Source organism: Rhea pennata, chromosome 14, assembly GCF_028389875.1.
Source record: "Rhea pennata isolate bPtePen1 chromosome 14, bPtePen1.pri, whole genome shotgun sequence".
Classification (NCBI taxonomy): domain Eukaryota; kingdom Metazoa; phylum Chordata; class Aves; order Rheiformes; family Rheidae; genus Rhea; species Rhea pennata.
The window spans coordinates 21,368,113-21,388,444 of record NC_084676.1 but is presented as its reverse complement, the minus strand read 5'-3'; the positions used below and the strand labels follow the sequence as shown (position 1 = coordinate 21,388,444).

General features: G+C 50.5%; 1 protein-coding gene across 1 annotated transcript in view; it reads right to left on the bottom strand.

Moving 5' to 3' along the window:
- Nucleotides 1-1,808: 1,808 nt before the first annotated feature.
- Nucleotides 1,809-20,332, bottom strand: part of KCTD16 (potassium channel tetramerization domain containing 16) — an 83,742-nt gene continuing 65,218 nt past the window's right edge. Inside the window, exon 2 of the mRNA XM_062587185.1 lies at nt 1,809-2,578. Coding sequence (XP_062443169.1) covers nt 2,127-2,578 — 452 coding nt within the window. The 3' untranslated portion in view covers nt 1,809-2,126. The remainder of the gene's footprint in view (nt 2,579-20,332) is intronic.

The window sequence follows — 20,332 nt, the reverse complement described above, 5'->3', positions numbered from 1 at the left end:
CGCATGGCACTGCAGGAGACACAGGTGCCACAAAACAAACACATAACTTGGGCCACATCTGTCCCACATATGTTAAAGGTGATGGATTTTGCTGCAAAAACACACGTATTTGGTGGGTAAATGGAGGGCTACACGTTTAACGTGACTGAACGTGAGCATGAGCTAAGGTATTCAAACCTGAGTTGGTGCTAGAGCCTCATACACAGAAATGCTGAACCCTTGTGCCTGGCCTAGCGTTTCCTAAATCAGGCCCCCCATTCCCCAATCCACGTTCTGGCTTAATAATGCTGTGCGGTAAATAAAGTAATTCACCCTTCTCACGCATAAAGCCTCAGCGAACACGAGCCTGAGCTGCCACGTCCAAACGCCGTTCGCCGCAGACCGCCGCGGCTGGGAGCGGCTGCTCGAGGCGCTGCCCCCGAGCGGGCTCCCGCGCTGGGATCGCTCTGGGCGAGCGCCGCGCGCCGCGTCCTCGCGGGCCCCTGCCCACGGAGGGCCGGCCGCCGCCTGTTTGCTCAGAGGAACCTCGCGGCTCCTCCGGCAAAGAAAAGCACAGCAGCTGAAAGTGCATCCAGACAGAACGAACCTGCGCGACTTGACATCGCCTTCCACAGGAGCCGAAACACAGAGGGGAAACGAAGGCCTACAACCGGGCGGTCGCTCAGTAGTCGCTATCGAAACACCCTGGGTTACCAGCACGGGCACATCCCTTTTATACACAGACATGTAAGAATTCATACGTACTTCTGTGTACCGTGCCGCGCGGGCAAGGGCTGCCCCTTGGCGTTCTGCTGCCGGCTCCCACGGGGCCGGCCCGCCGGCGGCAAGGCGCTGCGCCCTGCCCGCGGGCGCCGGCCCGTCCCCCGGACTGACCTTCCCGACGGCTCCCACTACGAACAACCAGGGACGCTCGGCCTGCTGAGCGGCGCCGTGCCGCTGGCTAGAGAAAGGGCCGACACTGCGATCGGTGTCTCGCTTACAGAATCCAGCTGGTTTCAATTTTCTCTTGAAACATAGGTAGCTGGAACGGCACTGTTTTATTGTTTAGCAATCACTTCCCTGCCGATCAAAGCACTAAATGCATCTTGTTAGGCTGGTAAGCCCTTGAATTTGCTTCTGCGTCGGATGGGACCAAGCGCCTGCCCTCCCCGCCAGCCTGGGCCAAAGACTTTTGGCAACTGCGCCCGGCTAGTCCGCAGAGCCCAGCCCGACCCGCCGCAGCGCTGACGCCAGGAAAAATCCCTGCAACCTTCCAACTGGAATCATTACATGTTTAACCCACTGTCACCAGAAAGCCTTGAGAAATACAGAAAAAGCTTGGGGAAGAAACGGGGAAAATCATCAAAATAAATGGGATGTTTTGCTGATGGCAATAAGACCCACGCACTTTTCCCTGGTCTCCACTAACATACATTTACAGTGTGTGGGGGGGGGCAGAGAGAAGGAAGGGAAGTGGGGAGGAGGCGGGGGGGGGGGAAAAAAAAAAAAAAAAGAGTTTTCTACTTGCGCTCAAAGATCTGAAGAAGAAATGGAACATCTACAGATTGCTAAGATTACCCTTTTCTGAGAAAGTGCAGCTATAAGGAGAGAGCCAGAAAATCTTTAAGCAATACATACTGATATATATATACACATATATATACACAGAGATATATATACACATATATATATATACACACACGCACACACACATGCTTAATGGAAACGGTCATGGCATAGCTTGTTTCTCGGAGTTGTGCACATCCTCCATGTAAGCGAGGGCTCAAAAGGCATGCAGGTCCCAAACCTCCCGGACGGTGCCTGACCACGCGCGGCTCTTCCACTGCCGCCAGCAGCGCCTGCGCTCGAGTAGCTTCTGCTGTCGATACTGTTGTGCCCTTCAGGTATTCAGCTTGTGCAAGGACTCGGAGTTTACAAATAGAAGTATTTGTCATTGTGCTTCCACAACTGGAAAAGTATTGTTACCCTACAACTATAAACATTAAAGTGAAATAGGCAAATTGGGCAGTACTATAGAGACGGATTTGTTTCTTGTGACCTAATAAATTATTATCAGGAATTATTTTCATATCACTTAGAATCTTGCTCTAAATGGTAACAGGGTTATGCACTTCCCTGCCCTGATCCTATAGATGATACTTCCGCAGCAGTTCAGATTGCCAAGGATGTTTCCTTTCCGGAAACCTGTCTGGGATTTTGATCTTGAGGAAATCCTGGATACATTTCTCTAGCTCCTCCTCAATAGAAAGCTTTTCTTTCACGGCCTTTTTCTTGCTGGAGTTGGACTCCCGGGAGCCCGAGGTGAGAGTTCGGAGCAGGTCGCTCTTCCTCCGGATCTCGGACTGCTGCAGCAGCTGCACGGGGCCCTTCTTGGCCGGCCGGTCCAGAGTCTGTATGTTGGGCTGGCGGGTGACGGGGCCGCAGATGACGGTTTCCTGTGGGGAGCTGCCCTCGGACTGGCTGTCGCAGCTGGACGTCGACAGCTCGTTGCACGACGTGCCGCTTTCTCCCTCCTTGTCTCCCTTGCCGTTCTTGCAGCAGCAGTCGCAGTGGGAGGACGACCACCGGGAGGGCTCACCTGCAAGAGGAACAGAGAGCGCCCTGGCGTTACGCGAGGCACCGGGACCGGACGAGCCTGCGCTCGCGGCACGCACCGGCCTGCTGGGCCAGGCCCGCGGCTGCCCGCGCAGCGCCAGGCTCACGCTGGCTGGCGGGGAGCGAGTCTAGCCGGGGCGGCAAGACGACTCCGCGCCCTTTGCCGACTTTCAGCACCAACTGCCAGGAAAACGTCCAGAACTCTCAAGGGCCTGACGTTTACACACAGGCTCCGCAGGATCAGGCCCTTCAGCCCTCTGGGCCCCATTTTCATTACCGCTGGAGCTCGTCCTCCAGTGCATGTGCAAACCCTGCTCAGGACTTGTGTGGCTCATCCTATGCATCAAGTAACACCTGAACAGCTTCGGAGATCCTCAGTGATGACACCAGGTTCACCTGAGGATCCGGGCTGGACCGTCCTGAGGGAGCGAGCACTGCTTCAGCAATCTCTAGCTATTTTTCAGGGTTGATGATTTGCTACTAACTGCACACATGGACCCAGGCTGAATCCTGAAGGGATCGCACAGGGCTTTTTCTCCTTTAACAGGATTCCTCATGAAGTCTGTGCAATTTTTGCATGAGGAAGGACACAGAAAGAACAGAATAAGGATTTCAGCTTTTGGCATCAAACAGCCATTCCTCCCAGTTTTACTCATCTGCATCATTTCTTTGAAGCCAACAAGCTCACAGGTGGGAATAACAGTTATAGGATCAAGGCCAAGTTTTCCAATTCAAAACAGACAAACCAGAAAGTAAATTACTGACTGCTGGAGAAAGCCAGTATCTGTGAGAGCGGACTTCAGCAGAAGCCCAGTGATCACGTTACTGCCTATTCACATCAAAATTGCTGTCTCCACTCAACGCAAACGGTCCAACACCTCATTTTGGCACTGACTCTTCAGGGGGTTTCCATTTAGTAAACACAAGTCTAGATGGAAGGAAATGGAAACTGTTCAATTAGAAAAGATGCTGCCCATAGTGCTCTCAAAGCGGAGTTGCAACGAGCCTGCCAGAGACTGCAGACTGCTTAGACTTGGGTCAAATACTCCAACTCATTTTGTTCTGTCTTTTAAAGGGACAGCATAAGTTATACCACTAAAGCCAACATGTCTGTTCCCCTGCCCCCCTTCTTGTATATTTGCTGTGTCCAGGTTAAAACCAACAACCCGGGGATTCTGCAATGATCTTTTTGGCACAGTTAGAAATGAACACCAGGGCCCAGCTCTCATTAGCAACCAACTCGGCACAGACAAACGCTGCCACGAGACCAGAGCCAGCGGCGCAGCGTGAAGGTGCCTCTCCCAGGCAGCCGGGGGAGAAACCGCAGCCCCCCGCCGCCCCGCGGAGGCGCCTGGCCTCTCCCAGCACCGCCACGGCAAGCACGGGGGAGTCGAACGCTGCACTCGGAGCCGCGGCGCCGGGCTCGGCGGCGCCCCACAGAGCCGTTTTGCAGGCGGGAAAGCTGGCGATGGCTCTGCCCGTCTCCTTGCGGCACGACGCACGCTGCCACGTCGGAGGGAGAACACGTTGCACGTGACTCGCGGCCGATGCTCTGCGGCCCGGAGTGGCACGGCAAGTTAGAGACGAGAAGCAAACGGCAGGGAAACGTGTACGGAAAACTACGTGCACAGATTCTGGGCACTGATCTCTGTCAGGATCTTAAAGGTAAAATCCTGTCAGTCAAAAGAAATTCAGAGTTGAGGGTTTCTACCCGGTCTCCTGCAAGACTACAGTAGTTGCCATATTTCGGTGCTAGCACCCAGCAGAAAGCCCCAGCCCAGGACGGTGCTTCCCTGCATGGGGCTGCGGGAGCCCTGAGAGAGCTGGCATCGATCCGCGCGCCTTAGAGAGATGCTCAAACCTGCCCCCGAGGAAAGCCCACGTTTCCCCAGGAGCCTGAAAGAAAACACAACAGAACACGCTGTTCCTCGTGTGCACTCGCACTGCACCCACTGTTCCAACAAACACTTATGTTTTCCTTTAGTCATCACAATCTTTATACTTGCACTGAATTCAATGCAACTTTTTTTTTTTTTTTTTTAAGGTAACAAACCAAACAGTAATGATGATCCATGTGGCTGCTGGCTACGTACGTCAAGGAGAACCTCCCATGCAACAACAAGATCTATCCAGCCCATTTTAAAATTCCAGAACGGGCATCAGAAGACACCTTGCTTCCAAAGCCCCCAGCAACAGTGCTCAGAAATTTTCTTTTCCTGTACTGATACCTCTAAGAACTCTAATTTCTCCAAGCATTTTTCCTTACCGTGGGTTGAGGACACCTTGGGTTTGGCCGCAGGCCGGTGTGACAGGGCAGGTGCCGGGGGGACTCGCTCCTGCCGCGAGGCCCCGCGCTCGCACGAACCAGCGGCTTCGTGGCAATGTGGCACTTCACCTGCAGAATCCATGGCGGGAAGCCCTGAGCAGTACCTAATTTCTTTCCTGATTCACATAGCACACAGCTCAATCTTTTTTTCCCTCATGTTCAGCTGGAGACCTGCCCAAAAGCAATAATCCATGACAAAGGGGAAGAGCTGGCATTGATAAAAATGGTCCCCTGGCTGAGCTGCTGAGAAAAAAAATCATGGATTTAAGCATCATTTGGAAGCATCCATCTTCCCACTAAAATGTAATTATCATTTCCAACTTGCGCAAATTGGTCACATTACTCAGATCAAGCAAAGTGTAATTTAGCTTAGCAACTTCATATCAGCAATAGAGCCCTTCATTTCACCCATAAAAAGGAAACGGGAGCCCTACTGCATTGCACACCTGATACATCATATTTTTAGTCAGTCCTGGGAAGCCTCTGGCCACCACGGGTGCTTGACCTGCAGCCTTTTCCCAGGGCTCCGGACGATGCCAGCACGCTGCCAGCAGGCCGGTAGCGTCTGCGTGGGCTGCAAGGACAGCGGCAGAAGGGGCAAAGGGCTGTGCTGGGATGACGTGGAATAAGGAAACCTGCTCCTTGCGCCAGGATCCAGGCTGAAAATTCTGTGCTGGTGCTCAGGAAACTGGTCCCTGCCAAATGCAGGGAAATTGTGCTGCTGCCAGCAAAACAGCAGAGCCTGGAGGGAGCGGTTCTGCAATCTTGCTGAGGCAAACTTTTAAGAAAATCTCGCGCTGCCAATAGTTGCTGTCCTGTTCTCCCCTTTCTCCTTCTTGTTAGCAGCCCTGAACACAACACACATGATTTGTGGAAATGGGCAGAAAGCCAAAAAGGAGAAAGCCCTCCTGCATCCACTCCTTGCTTTGCCCTGGCAGCGACGGAACTACTTGTCGGTCTGCGAGCTGCATGCCCAAATTTAACTTACAGACTCGCTTCAAGTCTTGTTCCGTATCTTCTCTGAAAAAGAGTCAATAAAGGTGGGGTTTTTTTTTCAATTCTGTCGACTTTGGCAAAGGCAGTATGTGTGGAGCCTTTGCAGAAAGCTGGTGGCCGACCAAGACGTGGCAGCTGCCCGCGCCCTGCCGGTGGCTCCTCCCGGCCACTCGCATCAGCGGAGGGCGATGGGCTTCAGCCAGGCCCAGGCACCGGGCCCCAGCGAGGCGGGAGCAGCGCTGGGCGGCAGGGCCGCCCGCTGCGGAGGGACTTGCCGTGGCCCTGGCTCGCCCGAGCCTCTTGCCCTCTTTCTCGGCATTCCCTCTGTACTTAGCTGTAATTACTTTTTCCACCTGTAAACTTAGTCCTTCTCCCTGGCTGCTTGTGGGCATTTAGGGACGGCAGAGAATCCCGGCGGACTGGGGAAAACGGCCTCCTTGGCCATTTGTAAGCAAATTCTGATGCCGTTTAGGTAAAGCGCGCACGTGGCGCGCAGCGAAGCCCCCTCCGGGCCGCGCTCCCAGCACCACGGCGGGACCGGCCTGCCGGAGCGGCGCAGCCGCGAGGCGTCGGGCACTGCAGCGGTGCTCACGCGATGCTCCTACGACTGCCTGATGATGCTGCTTAGCTGAACAGCAACTCTGTCCGAAGCCCATGCTGAAGGGAGAGACAAAACGTCACCAAAAAATTAGCACAAAGAGGTCACGCGGTGCCAGGGCCACAGCCAGGATCCTTTCTTCCTACACGGTATTACAAGGCTTCACTCCACCTGTACATGCTTCACTCGTTAAGGGCTTTTCCAGGAGTTTCCTCTCAGGCAAGACAGGCCAAGTCCCTTTGACGGAGACAGCTCTTGTCCCTGGAGGAGGAACACAGAAGACTCTCATTCCAAATATTTCTCTTCCATTTAAAAACTATTTAATTAATTAGCTCTCCACAAAATGCTTTTCACGTATCTGATTCCAAACTTGGAGATTTCGGAACTGAACACGGAGTATTGCTGAAGTGAACGGCCACCGCGCACACGCACCTCGCAGGGCAAAGCCACCGCGCTGCGGGGACGGCGCCTCCGGGACACGGCCCCGGGCAGCCTCGGCCTCTCCAGCCGCAGACGGGGACGCCAAGAGCTTCCCAGGAAGCGGCCGCCTGGCCCGTGCCTGCGTCCAGATGATCCCAGCAACGGGCAGGGCCACAACCAGCTGCAGTTGTGCATGCTTCATTAACACCAAATACCGGCTCCTGCAGCAAATGCACCAGGTTTCCAGATGCCCCAGCCAAGGGCAAAAGCAGGGCCGAATCGGTGTATCGCTGGATAAGGCCCTTGAAGAATCAACCAGGAGAGTTAAAACCCACAATCTGACATTGCAAGCTGTACAATTGTTCCTCTTTGCTGAAAAAGAGCAGGCAAAGGTGAATAGGCGGCTTCTTGATATATGCTTTTTTTTTTTGATAGCTTTAGAAGGGTGGGGAATTCTGTAGATACAGTTCTGTTCTTAGAAACCATTTGGCCAATCTGCTGGCTTCAAACCTTACTAACACCACTGCACTTACTGGCTTTATTCTAGTATCAACTAAATGACAAGCGCAGTCCAGGGTGCAAGTAACGTAAATTGCCAGAAATAATATACTTTTAGTGGGGGGGGGGGGGGGGGGAGGAGGGAGTTAAAGCTTATGCTAAGAAGACCTTGATATAATCATTGTAAGTACAACATATCAGGGTAGCCAGTCCATTAAGAAAACCTAAAGAGAATGGGAAAGCTACAGAGCAGATTGAATTGCCCTTTAGCATTTAACGAAGTAGGTTAAAAAAAAAAGCCCTCAAGACTATCTTCAGATACTGAAAGTATTAAAAAAAAAAAAGGGGGGGGGGGGCGGGAGGGAAAGAAAGGTTTCCAATATCAAGCAATGATACATGAAAAATACATCTGTGCCAACTCCAACTGGCATCAAAGCAATTACTATGCTGGTAACGTTAGTCCTGCTAGTTAAAACAGTGCAGTGAAACTATCTGATCTCCAGTCAAGCAGCAGAGCTCCGCTTCGTGCAGGCACAGTTGTCCAGCTTACTATTTTGCAAACTCACTTTGTCTAATTGTGGCCCAGTCGTGCTCTTTCAACATCTCTGTTCGCCGAACACCAGTCAGGTTTCACAGGCTTTGAGGTAAGGAAATGCAAGAAAGAAATCCCGCCAGGGAAAGAAGTTTGAGATTTTAGACGCATCATACAAAACCTGAAGTTACCGCATCAGGTAACCAAACTGCTCTCTCCGGTCCATCACATGGTTGCCATCTAAGGCGGGAGAGGGCTGGTCAGTGTAAGGAAAGGATGAAGCATTAAAAAGCAAAAGTGACTTGGACAGAACCTTATTAAAAAGCCAACAAACTTCAGTCGTGAGCTGTGCAAAGGAGACACAGCGCCCTCAGCAGCCCCCGAGCCAACCCATCTGCAATGGGAACAGAGGCACGATGTTTTGTAACATCATTCCAGTGTCACGTTTTGCTAATTAATCTTTTAGTCTGATTCATTAGGCTCAAAGCAAAATTTCAAAGTAAAGCACAGGCTTCTTTAGTCTTAAAAGAAGAACTGACTTCTTTTCAGTGCCTCGCTGCGCTGTCACACCACAGTCACTGCGGGAAGTGTCCAGCCCGCGCGGCGTGGGTCGGGACGGGTGCGCGTAACGGCTGTAAAGCACACGGGTCTGCGAGAGGCCACGTACAGCAAAGACTGCACAAACCTCCTCCAGGCCAGGCCACGGCCCGCTGGAAATGGCTTCTCTAAGGACACCAAAATAGCCAAGAGAAGGGAGCAATCGGAGCAGTGCCACCAGGGAGCATCAGCAAGGCACAAGGAAGAAAATTAAGATTAGAGTAGAAGACATTTTTACTAAATCAGAGACAAGAGGTAGAAGAGTGGAGACAGAAAGATGACAGTATCTTCAGCAGGGAAATAGAGACAAAACACAAGGATTTTTGTAGGCTATCAGGAGGAAGATATCAGTCAAGAAAATAACTGTGATGTCAACGCAGCCAGACGTAAGAGGGGGCCAAGGTCCACTAGTGAGTGAGCCAGGGCTGGCACTTTGCGCCTCTCACGGGCAAGAAAAGAGCTTTGCAAAGGAGAGCTCGTGATTTGCAAAGGTGTTCAGTGTTTGCCGCAGGCTGATTCCCCCCCCTCCTGCCCCCAGAAATGCTAAAATTGAAACAGTTCAGCCACTACCTACTAATTAAGGGGAGACATTTTATATAAAAAAAATTAAAAACATCGTTTGGCTATTAAAAAAAGTCACTTTCCCTTTTAGGATGTTTTGGAGCGTGGAAAGGAGAATGGGAGGGAAAGGGGCACTGAACCAAGGCTGTGCCACGTTCCACTTCCACATAAATCCTTCTGTATTTGAAATTTTTCAACAGCGTCTAGCATGCCAAATTACAGCAGAAAAATGATTCTGCCCTATAGTGTACGGAAATAAGCACAGCGGTGTACTTCACACCTTTCAGGCACGCACACTGCACATTATTTTGCTGGATACAACAAGTTTCTAACAGTAAGAACTGCCCGAGATTACAGGGACGACTAGCAGTTGCTTTTGGGGAGAAGCTGCGGGCTTTCAGCCCGAATTCCCCGTGCCGGCTCCCGGCACCGCCTGCCCTCGGGCCCCGCCGCTCCCTCCCGCCAGCGTCGCCCGAGAGCCGCCGCAAAGCGGAGCGCAGCGCTTCTGCTGCTTTTGGGCACCTCAGGGTGAACACCGAACACCCTCGCCGCAGGGCGGACGCGCTCAGCGCCGCGGGGAAACCGAACAGGGGCTCTGGAGGAGCCTTTCCCACGATCAGGCTCCCGCCAGCACGGGAAAAGGCGCAACGTCCTATCGCAGCTGATCGCAAGCGCGGGACAGCTGAAGGAGCCGAGAGAGCCCTCGGGGAGGCAGCCCGTGCTCCCGCCCGCTCCCGGCGGGACGAGGCCACCCGCTCACGCGGCCCCGCTCCCAGGGCCGTGGGCTTCGGCGGCACGAGCGTGCCACCCGATGCAGAAGCACCCTACAGCGAGGGGACGCTTCGCTCTCTTACTGCATCCTACGTCGTAAGTAAAGTCATATATATCTAAAGGGCCAAGAGGGACCTAAATCCTACAAGCTAGGCTACTTCCTTCCACGAAAGCCTTTTGATTAGGGGAAAACTGCTTCCACAGCCACTTTATTCTGTCGGGTATCGCTCTGCACACAATAAGCCTTCCTGCTGCAGTCCCAGAGAGAACGAATAAAGAATCCCGGGATAACTGCTCACCCGGAGCAGCAGGGCTGCGTTTGGGTCCGGATCGGCGGCAGGAAGCAGCCGGCCCGCAGCGTGCCGCAGAGCCCAGCTCACCGACCGGCAGACCGGCGCGGGCCCCGGCGGCGCCTGGCCCGGAGGAAACCCCCGGCGCTGCCTCCGCGCCCAGCCCCTGCGCCGGACAGGCCACCCTTCCCGGCAGGTAACAGGAGAGGATGCTAACCTAACTGTAGGCTTTATTAATTAATGTTTAAATGCTTTGAGATTCTTGGATAAAAGGGTCTAATTAATTCTGATCTGGCTCTCTTGCCTTTCTCCATGAGCTCAGCACGTTTCTCTCCCACTGCCCTAATTATAGTTATTATTATTAGAAGCTTCTGAAGAAGCAGTAAGCCTCTGATATAACTGACACAAAAACCACCAGCCACGTGGCTCCCGATCCCCTCTCCCTCTTTTACAGAGGGCACACTGCAAGCAGCCGAACCTGAAACCCCTCCAAGAAGGGCTGGCAGGAGGAAACCGAGCCAGGAGGGAGCACTCGTGCTTTAAGGGTAAACACGTAAACACGTTAAGTAAACAAGTAATTGCAAAAAAAAACCCTTCAAATCCCAAATCAATACAGCATTTTTTTGTGAGAAATAGCTTACAGACACTAACACCAGCCATCGTTACATCCATCTCAGATGGAGGCATTTGAATTCAGTGGCACCAAAGGCCAGGTAAATGAGGGGGTGGAGCAGGATCCAGGCTGCCAGGAGACTTTCTATTATTCGTATTTAAATGCTATCCATAATTAACTTCTAAACAAGAGTCATTTCACCAGACAGACATGTACCCACAACTGGGGCTGAATGGAGGAGCTCTCTTAAAAGCACAATAAAATACTTGGGAATTCCAAACTAGAGGGAAACACACAGCTAGGTTTGGCTCTGAGATTCTGGGGGATATTTCTGCTGATCAAAGGTAACTCTCTGTATGATCTTAATTGCAATTTAATTAAACTGAAGAATATTTTACGCTAGGGATGTACAGCAACATATTTCTTAGACCTATGATGACCTCCTCAGCTAGTTAAAAAAAAAAAAAAAAAAAAAAAAAACTACCCATTGACTGAAAAACCTGCAGATAATACAATTATTACACATCTTACAATTGTAAAATACAATTTTACCCCTGCAGGGACATACCTGACAAAAGCCTGAAGTCTTTGCAACTGCCACTGTGTAAGCAGCCTGGCCCAGCCCCCCATGCCAGACTTGGTATTTAAGCAGTGTCTCCAGGTGGATGAGATTTAATCCCATTAACAAATTATCCAGCTACTTAACTGCTACACTGGAAAGAAATCTTTTACCTCTTGCTCTCCAAGCCCACCTGAGAATGCAGTGGGAGCATAATAAAACATATAGGAACCTCTGTTGGATCCCAGGAGACTTGTATGAACACTTCTTAGGCAATTTTTCACTAGGAAACACTGTTTTCTTCAAACTCAAATATTATGAGAGAACATGGTGATTTTCATGATATTGGCACTAGGAAAGTACTCCACTAAATCATTTCCATACCTCCTTTAATTTTCACATCTGTATTACACTATTAACTTTAATATCATATTTGATATAGTTCTTCTGTAGTTCTACTATTTGATATAGTATCTTCTGTTCTAATGTTTCAGATTCATAAAAAACAAAACATTTTGATGTTTCAGAATCAAACTATTCCAGATTACTGTTCTACAAAAATGCTTAAAACTGTTTTTTCCTACCAGATTTGGAATGATGATGTGTAAAAACATGCAGTGAGATGGATGTTCTCCTTTTTGATGTGCCTTGACATTATACATAGGAAAGCTCATTGCTTTCTGAATTACATTGCATTTATTCAACTTCTACATTTTTCATAGCCATTTTTTTTCTGAGGTTTCAGGGGATTTTAGAGGAAGGGGGAAGGTTGAGCCTGTCTTATAAAATAGTGAATGACAGATTTCTTATTCTCCATACAAATATGGAGACAGCAATGAATCAGTAATCAAAAGATATAAGCGAGCTTTCTTGCTCAGAAAAGAAACCTCAGTGGCAGTAGAGCACTCCTAGTGCCGCTGGAGCGGCCCAGGGAAGGGGCTGTCGGGGGCAGAGCTGGCCATCGTTCCCCAAGCAGGAGAGTCTCCTGCGCAGCTGGACTCTTGGACTTTCCAATTTTCTGTGTTGTATTTTTTGTCTCCCTTGTCTCTGTGGCTTTCTGACCCCCCCCCCCCATTTCCCCCCCTGCCCCCAAAAAAAGAAAAACTCTGTTCTGAAGCCCCTTCTGTCCTCACTTTTTGCTGTTTCCTCCATGCTTCATCTCTTCTGTTGGGCATCACTGCAGCAGCTGATTCCCATTTGAGTCAAAATAATGCTAGGCAGGGAGGTCTGACAAGGTCCAGGATGGGCAGAGTGGATGCACCTTCCCACTGCCGAAGCACTCAGGTGCTCCCAACACCAGCTCATCCCATCCAGCGTGGGCCTCACAGCCTGGGTGTGCGATGGGCTGAGTCCCTCACCTCTGCGGTCATCTTTCTTTTCAACTTTGCGAGGCAGGAGCTCTCCTTTCAACATCAAAAAATGGCAGGCAGAGGCTTTTAAAAATATCACACATTATTCATATGGTAAATAAAAAATTGATTGCCTCTAGGTCTGAAGATAAGGTAATGCCGGTAAAGTGACAATTTGATTTAGATCACTCATTCATGCATGCACAATGCCTCAAACAGTTTTTGCATCCTTGCATGAATTAAAGGTGTTGTGATTGATGAGAGACCAAGGTCTAATTGGTGTTTTAATAAATACTTTGTGACTTGGTAGTCTAGCTGGATTTATCAGCAGAAAATGTCCCTGTCTAAATAAAATTGCCAAAGTAAAGCTTAGGAACAATGACAAATGTCATGTAAGTAACTGGCTCTGGTATTGGTGTTGGCAGCAGGACGACATGTAGTAGACTTATTTGTATTTAGGATCAAGTATCTTGAGCAAAATTTCAGCAAGCAAACAAAACTAGGGAAAGACAAGATGTAATTGGTTTGGACGCTCCCACACGTGCAGGGATAGTAGTGAAAAGGCCGGGAATGGACTCGTGTGAACGTAACGGCTAGTGCCGGGCACTTCTGCCCCTCCGGGCGCAGCTGCGGTGCCTGGCTGCTGCGGTAGCAATGCCACCAGTCCAGACTCTCCTGAATTTTCTCCTCTCTTCCACGACGAGAGAAGCACACCGCCAGGGCTTGAACAGCTCCCTGGAGACACCTGCTTCCGTCCCTGCCCATTCTACAACCTGTGCGCTGAAGTTTTCTGAGCTTGTCCACGCAAAGGCCAGCAACGGTTGCCTATGGTCTCCTGGGCTGGGCAGCTCCAGGATGTACCGCAGCTGTAAACAGCAAGAGCAAAATGCACAGCACGCACCCTGGAGCTCAGCTGCGTATTTCTGCAGGAACAGAGGCGCAGCCTTGACAAGGCCTCTCACTGCCCGGCAGCTCGGCCCCACGGCCACTCTGCACCCGAGGGTATCTCAAAGGCGAAGGGGGCAGACGTGAGCTCTGGCCGCTGTCCCTGGGCGGCCCCACACCACCTCGCCCACAGATACTGCCAGACCACAGAGGAGCTGCTCAGCATGTGCCTAACGTGGCAAACACAGGCCCTGGTACAATTCTTCAGTTCAACAATTTTCTGTTCTTGTTTTGCAGAAACAAGCTGCAGCCCTCCGTGCCCGCACGTTAGCAGGTTTCACAAAGGCTGCGTGATCGTGCGAGCGTCCAGCTCCTGATTAGCAACGCGATTTATGGAGAATCGGCTCAGCAAATGCCTTTGCATTATCTGCCTGACGGCCTCTCTGAGGACACGCTGCAGCTTTTGCATGGATCCAGACCGTGGCAGAAGGCCCTGCAGCAGAGTGCATATCACCACGCGCCACGTAAATCACTTCGCAGTCAGGAAAACCTGTTCTGACTTATTATAAAGATGTGCGTTGATATCTCAGCAAATATTACCATCATTAATTCAGGTCACGTGCCAACTTCTCACTGGTTCTGACTACAGTCTCTACAAACCAATCCTCTTTTTTAATCTCATTATCCTCTTAACCATACCTGCCCACTTAACCAAACCCCTTTTCTGGTAGCACTTTAGATCTTGCAAGCCTAATTTCTAGACATACCCATTTCTACCTTTTCTTTCCTCATGCACCAAGTAAAAATCTTGGCCAGACCAAAACAGAAACACAGCTAAGCAATACTTTTTCAGTTCTTACCTCTATTTTTCATTGACAGTTTAGTAGTATTTGGCTTGAAAAAGAAAAAGAGCCAATTTTGTGGGAAGAGCTGAAGAGATCACATAGTCTTTCCTTTTACTTTGTTACATTAAGTTTGTACTCAAGAACTTGAAAACGATTTGATTTAATTAAGTCAGTATGGGTTAAAGACAGAGGGCTTACTTGTATCCTCTGAACAATCTCCTGGACTAATCAAAGAACAAGCTGAGACTGGCACTGTCTTTCTGTTATGCAAAAGACACGAAATACTCCAATGGGACATTATATCAAGCAGTCCAGAAACCAATGAAGTAATGCAGGTGGATTATGGCTTGAATTCCCATGGTCATTCTTCACCAATGTGCTCCAGATGTGTGCGAAGAAAGAAATTCAAATCCTCTATTAATTAAAATAATGTAAGTAAAACCAAATTAAGCAGAACAACAAGAAAGCATACCTCCTCCCCGTGCTCCAATTTCAGAATTACTTGCACGAGTATTTCTGCAGATCCCTCAGCCGCTAATTCTGGGAATTTCAGAAGTAGCCTAGCGCCAACAAGGCATTAACGCCGACAGGGCAGGAGGGTCCCTTCCCCAGCCCGCGCCGCACGGCTGCTGCCAGCGCGCAGGTGGTGGCACGCGGTCGGAGTCAGGAGACGGCACTGGGACGGACCAAAACACTTGATTTCTAATCTCTACTCTAACCTACAAAGTAAGTTATTTTCTGTTTGCTTTTAGATCCATGACTGCACATTGTTCCAATCTAATAAGAAACACTTTATTTTTGCAATCACAGGCTTTATACGTATATATAATATTACCAGATTTTACTTTATTATGCTCCTTAAACATTCACATTCAACTTTGAACACTTTGCCTTTCCCAATAAAAAACAGGTTTTCACAAACTGCCTGTTACTAGAAATCCTGCTTGTTGAAGAAATACATTATAAATTGCTGACAGATGGTTATGATAACATGGGAGCCACAGTTTTTGAATTTTTAAAAATGAAGACTCATGAACTCAAAAATCCTCTAGAGATATGAAGGCATCACGTTAGCCTATGTTGTTCCAATTAATTGTAATCAATTGCTAATTGAGAGCTATTATAAGACCTGTCATCACTCTGAACATAATATAAAAGTAATTCCTGTGTTCCCTTTCACCTCACCACCACCACAAATGACCTCAATGCAAAGAGCTCTCAGGAAGCTGAATAAAAACAGGTGAAAGGAAGCCTGATTTCTTGCATCTCCCTCTTTTAGCAGGTGTTGTAAAATTAGGAGCTGTGAATCTTAAGCATTTAAGAGATGAGGAATCTCTGTCACCTGTTGGAGCTCTGCTTTTAAAACTTTCCCAGTGGCAGCTCTAGTATTACTGAATAAATACACGTGCCTACACACTGAATTTCCAGAAAACACAAATGTCTCTTCTGTTAATTAAAACCACTGTCTTCAAAGGACGTTGCGTCTCAAACCTGAGCAGTAACGGTGGAAAGGAACCAAAGGCAGAAGGAACAGCAGAGCCTGTGTTTTCCTAGTATAGCACGGAAAGGCGCTGTCCAAAGATACATCACAGGATCTGGAGAGAAACTAGAAACCGTTTTGCTTTTACAGGCTGAGAAAAGACAAGATTAAAATATTTTTGCAATGGCTGCATATGAACAGGGCCTGGCGCCGCAGGGAGCGGGTAGCGCGGAGCCCCTGCGCTTGCCGGCGGAGGAAGGCCGGCAGGAAGACGCGCGGCTCGCAGCAGGCACCTGGCCGTCCCCGAAGCCCCACCACGTCCGCTTGTCCGCGGTAGGCAGAGGAAGGCACATTTTTGGAAACAGACATTTGCAACAAACGTGTTATGAACCGATCAGCAATTTCCAAAGGCAAAGAGCAGACGGGCGGGGGAGCCGCAGGCAGCGCCCGCTCAGCAGCGAGGGCGGCCGGGGCCGGGGCCGGGCAGGGCTGGCCCAGGCGCCAGGGCTGGCCCAGGTCCTCCCGCGCCCCGGCGGCTCTGCTCCAGCCCGCGCAGCAGCGAGACTCCACAGAGGCGGCGGGCGCCCGGGCGAGCCCCGGCGCGGCCCTGCCGCCCGCTCCGGCCGCGGCCGCCGCCAGCCCGCGCGCTGCGCGGCGCAGGGGGCTGTGTTGGGCGTTTGCACAACCGTTTGTGAAGGGCTTTGCAACAAAGGCTCAAAAGCCCCGACAGGTTTATTTTCGACACAAAAATCCAACGGCCTAAATGACCATACAGCACTCAGCAACAGGCTAGACGCTGGCTGCAAAGCTGGTGCGGCAGGCAAACCCAGCAGGGACTGCTGTCGAGGGCAAGGGACGGTTACCAGCAACACCAGCGAACTCCACCGCAGCAAGTCTGTCATTTGACATCTATATTCAGGAACATGCTAGCTTCGTAATTTATTTCATGATGTTAAGTAGAAAAATCCTCAGGCAAAAAGATAACTAATTCTTAAATGAAGAATTTCTCCTCACAGCACTGGTTTCAACCAGCTAGCAAGATTTTTTTTTAAAAAAATCAATGTACGGTTCAGCTGTCTTTCATTGCAGTTTATTACGCTCGTAGGCAGAGTAAACTCAGCTGTCCTTCCCAAAAGCGCCAAATGCAGTTTAACTTTCCCCACCTGCCCACTTCTGCACGTCCAGGGCTCGCTTCCACCTGCCCCCTGGTTCGCACATAGCCGTCCCCTCGGGGCCCGTCAGCAGCTCCTGGGGACAGTTACGCTCGTCATCACCACATGGCTAAATTCACCCTCCTTTCACCTCTCGGGGTTTTTTTGGTATGCTTTTGCAGCCTCTCTGTTGCTCTAGTTTCTTCTCTCATCTCTTTCTCTGAGTATCAAGTGATTTGCTATTCTTGGAGTATCCTCTTGCTGCCTCTTCGCCGCTACTTCAGTTCCTCTCTGAGAAGCCAGTTTAGGGAGCTCCTTGGCCTCATCTCCCCGTGCGCTCCGCTGTCCGGCTTTCTTCTTCCTTAGGGCTGCTGACTTCCCGTCTCTTTACTACTCCTTTTCTTTCACTTTATACATACAGCATGGTGGTTTATGAAGCCATAAATTAATAATCAAGCAGTAATAATAATAAGCAGTGAGCTGTTATAACTCACAATCAGCACAAACCAGGCACGGCTTGGAGGCGAGGGTCTCCGCATTTGAGGCTGCGGTCACCGGAGGCGAGCGAGACGGCCCGACGTCCACCCGCCCTGCCGGAGCCAGGCTGGCGGGCGGCTGAAGCCGCTCTCCCTCCCCGCGTCCTCGTCCTCGAGACACAAGGGGACGGACTGGCTCCCCAGGGCTGGAGCACGTCGGTGCCGCCTCCCTCGCTCTGCCCAGAGAGCCCCCTTCCCCGCTAGGATTCAACAGACCTGCCCCCACCCCGGGGCAGCGCTCGCCCCTGCTCCGAACATGAAGGTGACTCGCACCGGCTCAGCGTGCCTGCAAACGCCAGGCCTGTCTCTGTGCCCCCGGCTCTTGCTTTGGGGTGAAACGACCTCGGTAGAGTTTTGCGTTACTCAGCGCAATAGCGCGCTGCTCCCGTGGCCGCGTCCCCGTCGCCTGCCTCTCCGGCACAGCGGAGGGGCTGCAGGGAGGCGAGGGGGACACGTGCGGGGATGCAGCCCTGGAGAAAGCCCTCGCTGCCCCCAGCGCTCCGCGGCTCGGGGCGCTGCCCCGGCTCAAAGCCAGCCCTGACGTCTGGGCTGAAGCACTCGCTCCTCTATCCTCGTCTCCGCTTCTTTCTGCCGGCAGGACGCACAAATAGCTCGACTCTGCTGCCTGCCAGTTCCGCAGAGCTCAGGCAGCAGTTACAGCTCTCTGAGACGGCAGCAAGCGTGGACTGGACGTCTGTCCAAAGAGAAGGAGGCGGAGGAAACGAGCCGTTTCAGTGAGAGCTCCGGCGAGTCTGACAGCGGAGACCGTGCTTTTGGAGCGGTGGTGTTAAAATTCAGATGCGCTGCAGCCTTCTGTTAAGCACTGCTAAGTACTACCTGTACAGGTAGTGAAGAAGTGTGTAGGAGAGGCATATAGTTACCAACCTGCAATAAGTTCATTAGTGGCTTTTCTGTTCCACCTCGCTTAGTCCCACTCTGCAAAGTTTCTGTCCTGCAGCCTGGATGCTGCTGGCAGAGCAGAGAGAAACAGGTGCTTCCCTGATCGCGAACAGGGACGGGATGTATGTAGTCATTACGGAGGGAGAACAAACCATGGCCTCTGCACCTGGACCAGGCTGCACTTAGAGGGCTGAAGACCAGGTAACCAGCCAGAAACCGTTCTCCTACCAATAGATGCAACTGAGGATTCTGCTTAAAAAAAAAAAAAAAAAAAAAATTCTTTGAAAATCACTCTCTTCTTTCCTACTTAAAAGCCATTACTAATCTGCTAATTGCCATGATCTGGTTTTCTTCTTATCCTAGATTTATTTTAAATAATCTAATGTCCTTCACTCATCATTTAGTATTGTAAAAAGTGAAGAACTAACCATGAGCATCCTATGTGGGAACCCTCAGTGGCAACGCTAGAAGCCTGGCTCACGGCTGCAGAGTCTCCTGACCAAACAGGTAGTGCTTTACCTGGTTTTCACCAATTGATCCCAGGCATTGATCTCCCCTAGTTGGGATGCATCCCTGAATGATGTCACGAATTACTTCCTAGTTATCAGGAATTAATGCTGCAACAGAAGCATAATTTCCTGCAGTACCTGGCCAGCCTTGTTTGCAATGCATTCCCTGCTTATTTATTGCTTAGGATCACAGAAAACTCTTTGTGGTATTTCACTCTGACAACAAGCACTAAGAAATAACTCACGTTCTTTGCTGTAATAGCACATTTTCGATAGCATTGAGCCAAGCCTCATTTTTCATAAACAACTTTTTAAGAACACTGTGTGGCACTGGCACATCAGGCGACTGATGGCAAGCAGCGGCAGCGCCGGTGCGTGGATGCCCCTCGGGCTGTGCTGTGCTGTGCTGTGCCGTGCCGTGCCGCCGGATCCCCGCGTTTGTTCTCCGTAAGTTTCAGTTCAACTGTATCGAGACAAATATTGTAGCTACAAAGAAACCCCCAAAGTGAGCGGATGTTGTATGAGAAAGGAGCCCTGCAGGGCTATTGCTTCTTAATAATTCTGAGCACGACTCTGACAAACTGCATTAGAGGCATCTCCTTCCAGACCAGAGGAACAAAGTCCGAATTCTCGGTCGGGGCAAGGGATGGTACCAGAGATCTGTTCTGGTCTTCTGTATTTCTAGGAGTTTCAGAGATCCCTTTCCATAGGGACAGATGCTTCTTGTTTATGAGCTATTTAAGACACTTTTTGGAAGCATTTTTTTTCTTTTTTTTTCTGTGTGAACCTCATAAAATAGCTTTCTGCTATGTAAAGATAAATTTGGTTTATGTGAGAGAAACATTCCCAGCCACAGTGAGCTTTGCCTTAAATTCTGTATCTTGCTGTTTAATATTGCTGTGGGTTATTTTGGTTTATTTTCCACCTGTAAGCGGTGAACCAAATTCTAAGGAAGGAATGGTTTGATTTATCAGTGTTAGCATCTAGACCAAAGCAGTTTTGCATCAAGTAAGTGCATATAACAGGAGACCCTCCAGATACTGCTTAAAAAAATCCACCAGTGTATTCAAAACATCTTTAGCACCAGCTGCAGGACCAGTTGCGTTATGCACGCCCGGACACCCCACGCACCCGGAGCTTGTGAGCGCCCCTCCTCCGCGGGGCGGAGGCCCGAGGGCAGCGGTGGGGCGGCTGCAGCCCCTGCGGGACAGCGAGTGCAGCTGCCGCCTCCCTTCCCTGCCGCCAGGCAGGTCTCCGTGCAGCACGCGGGAGCTCGCTCTAACACGCACTGTTGGCATGAATGAAACACCTGGCTACCTCT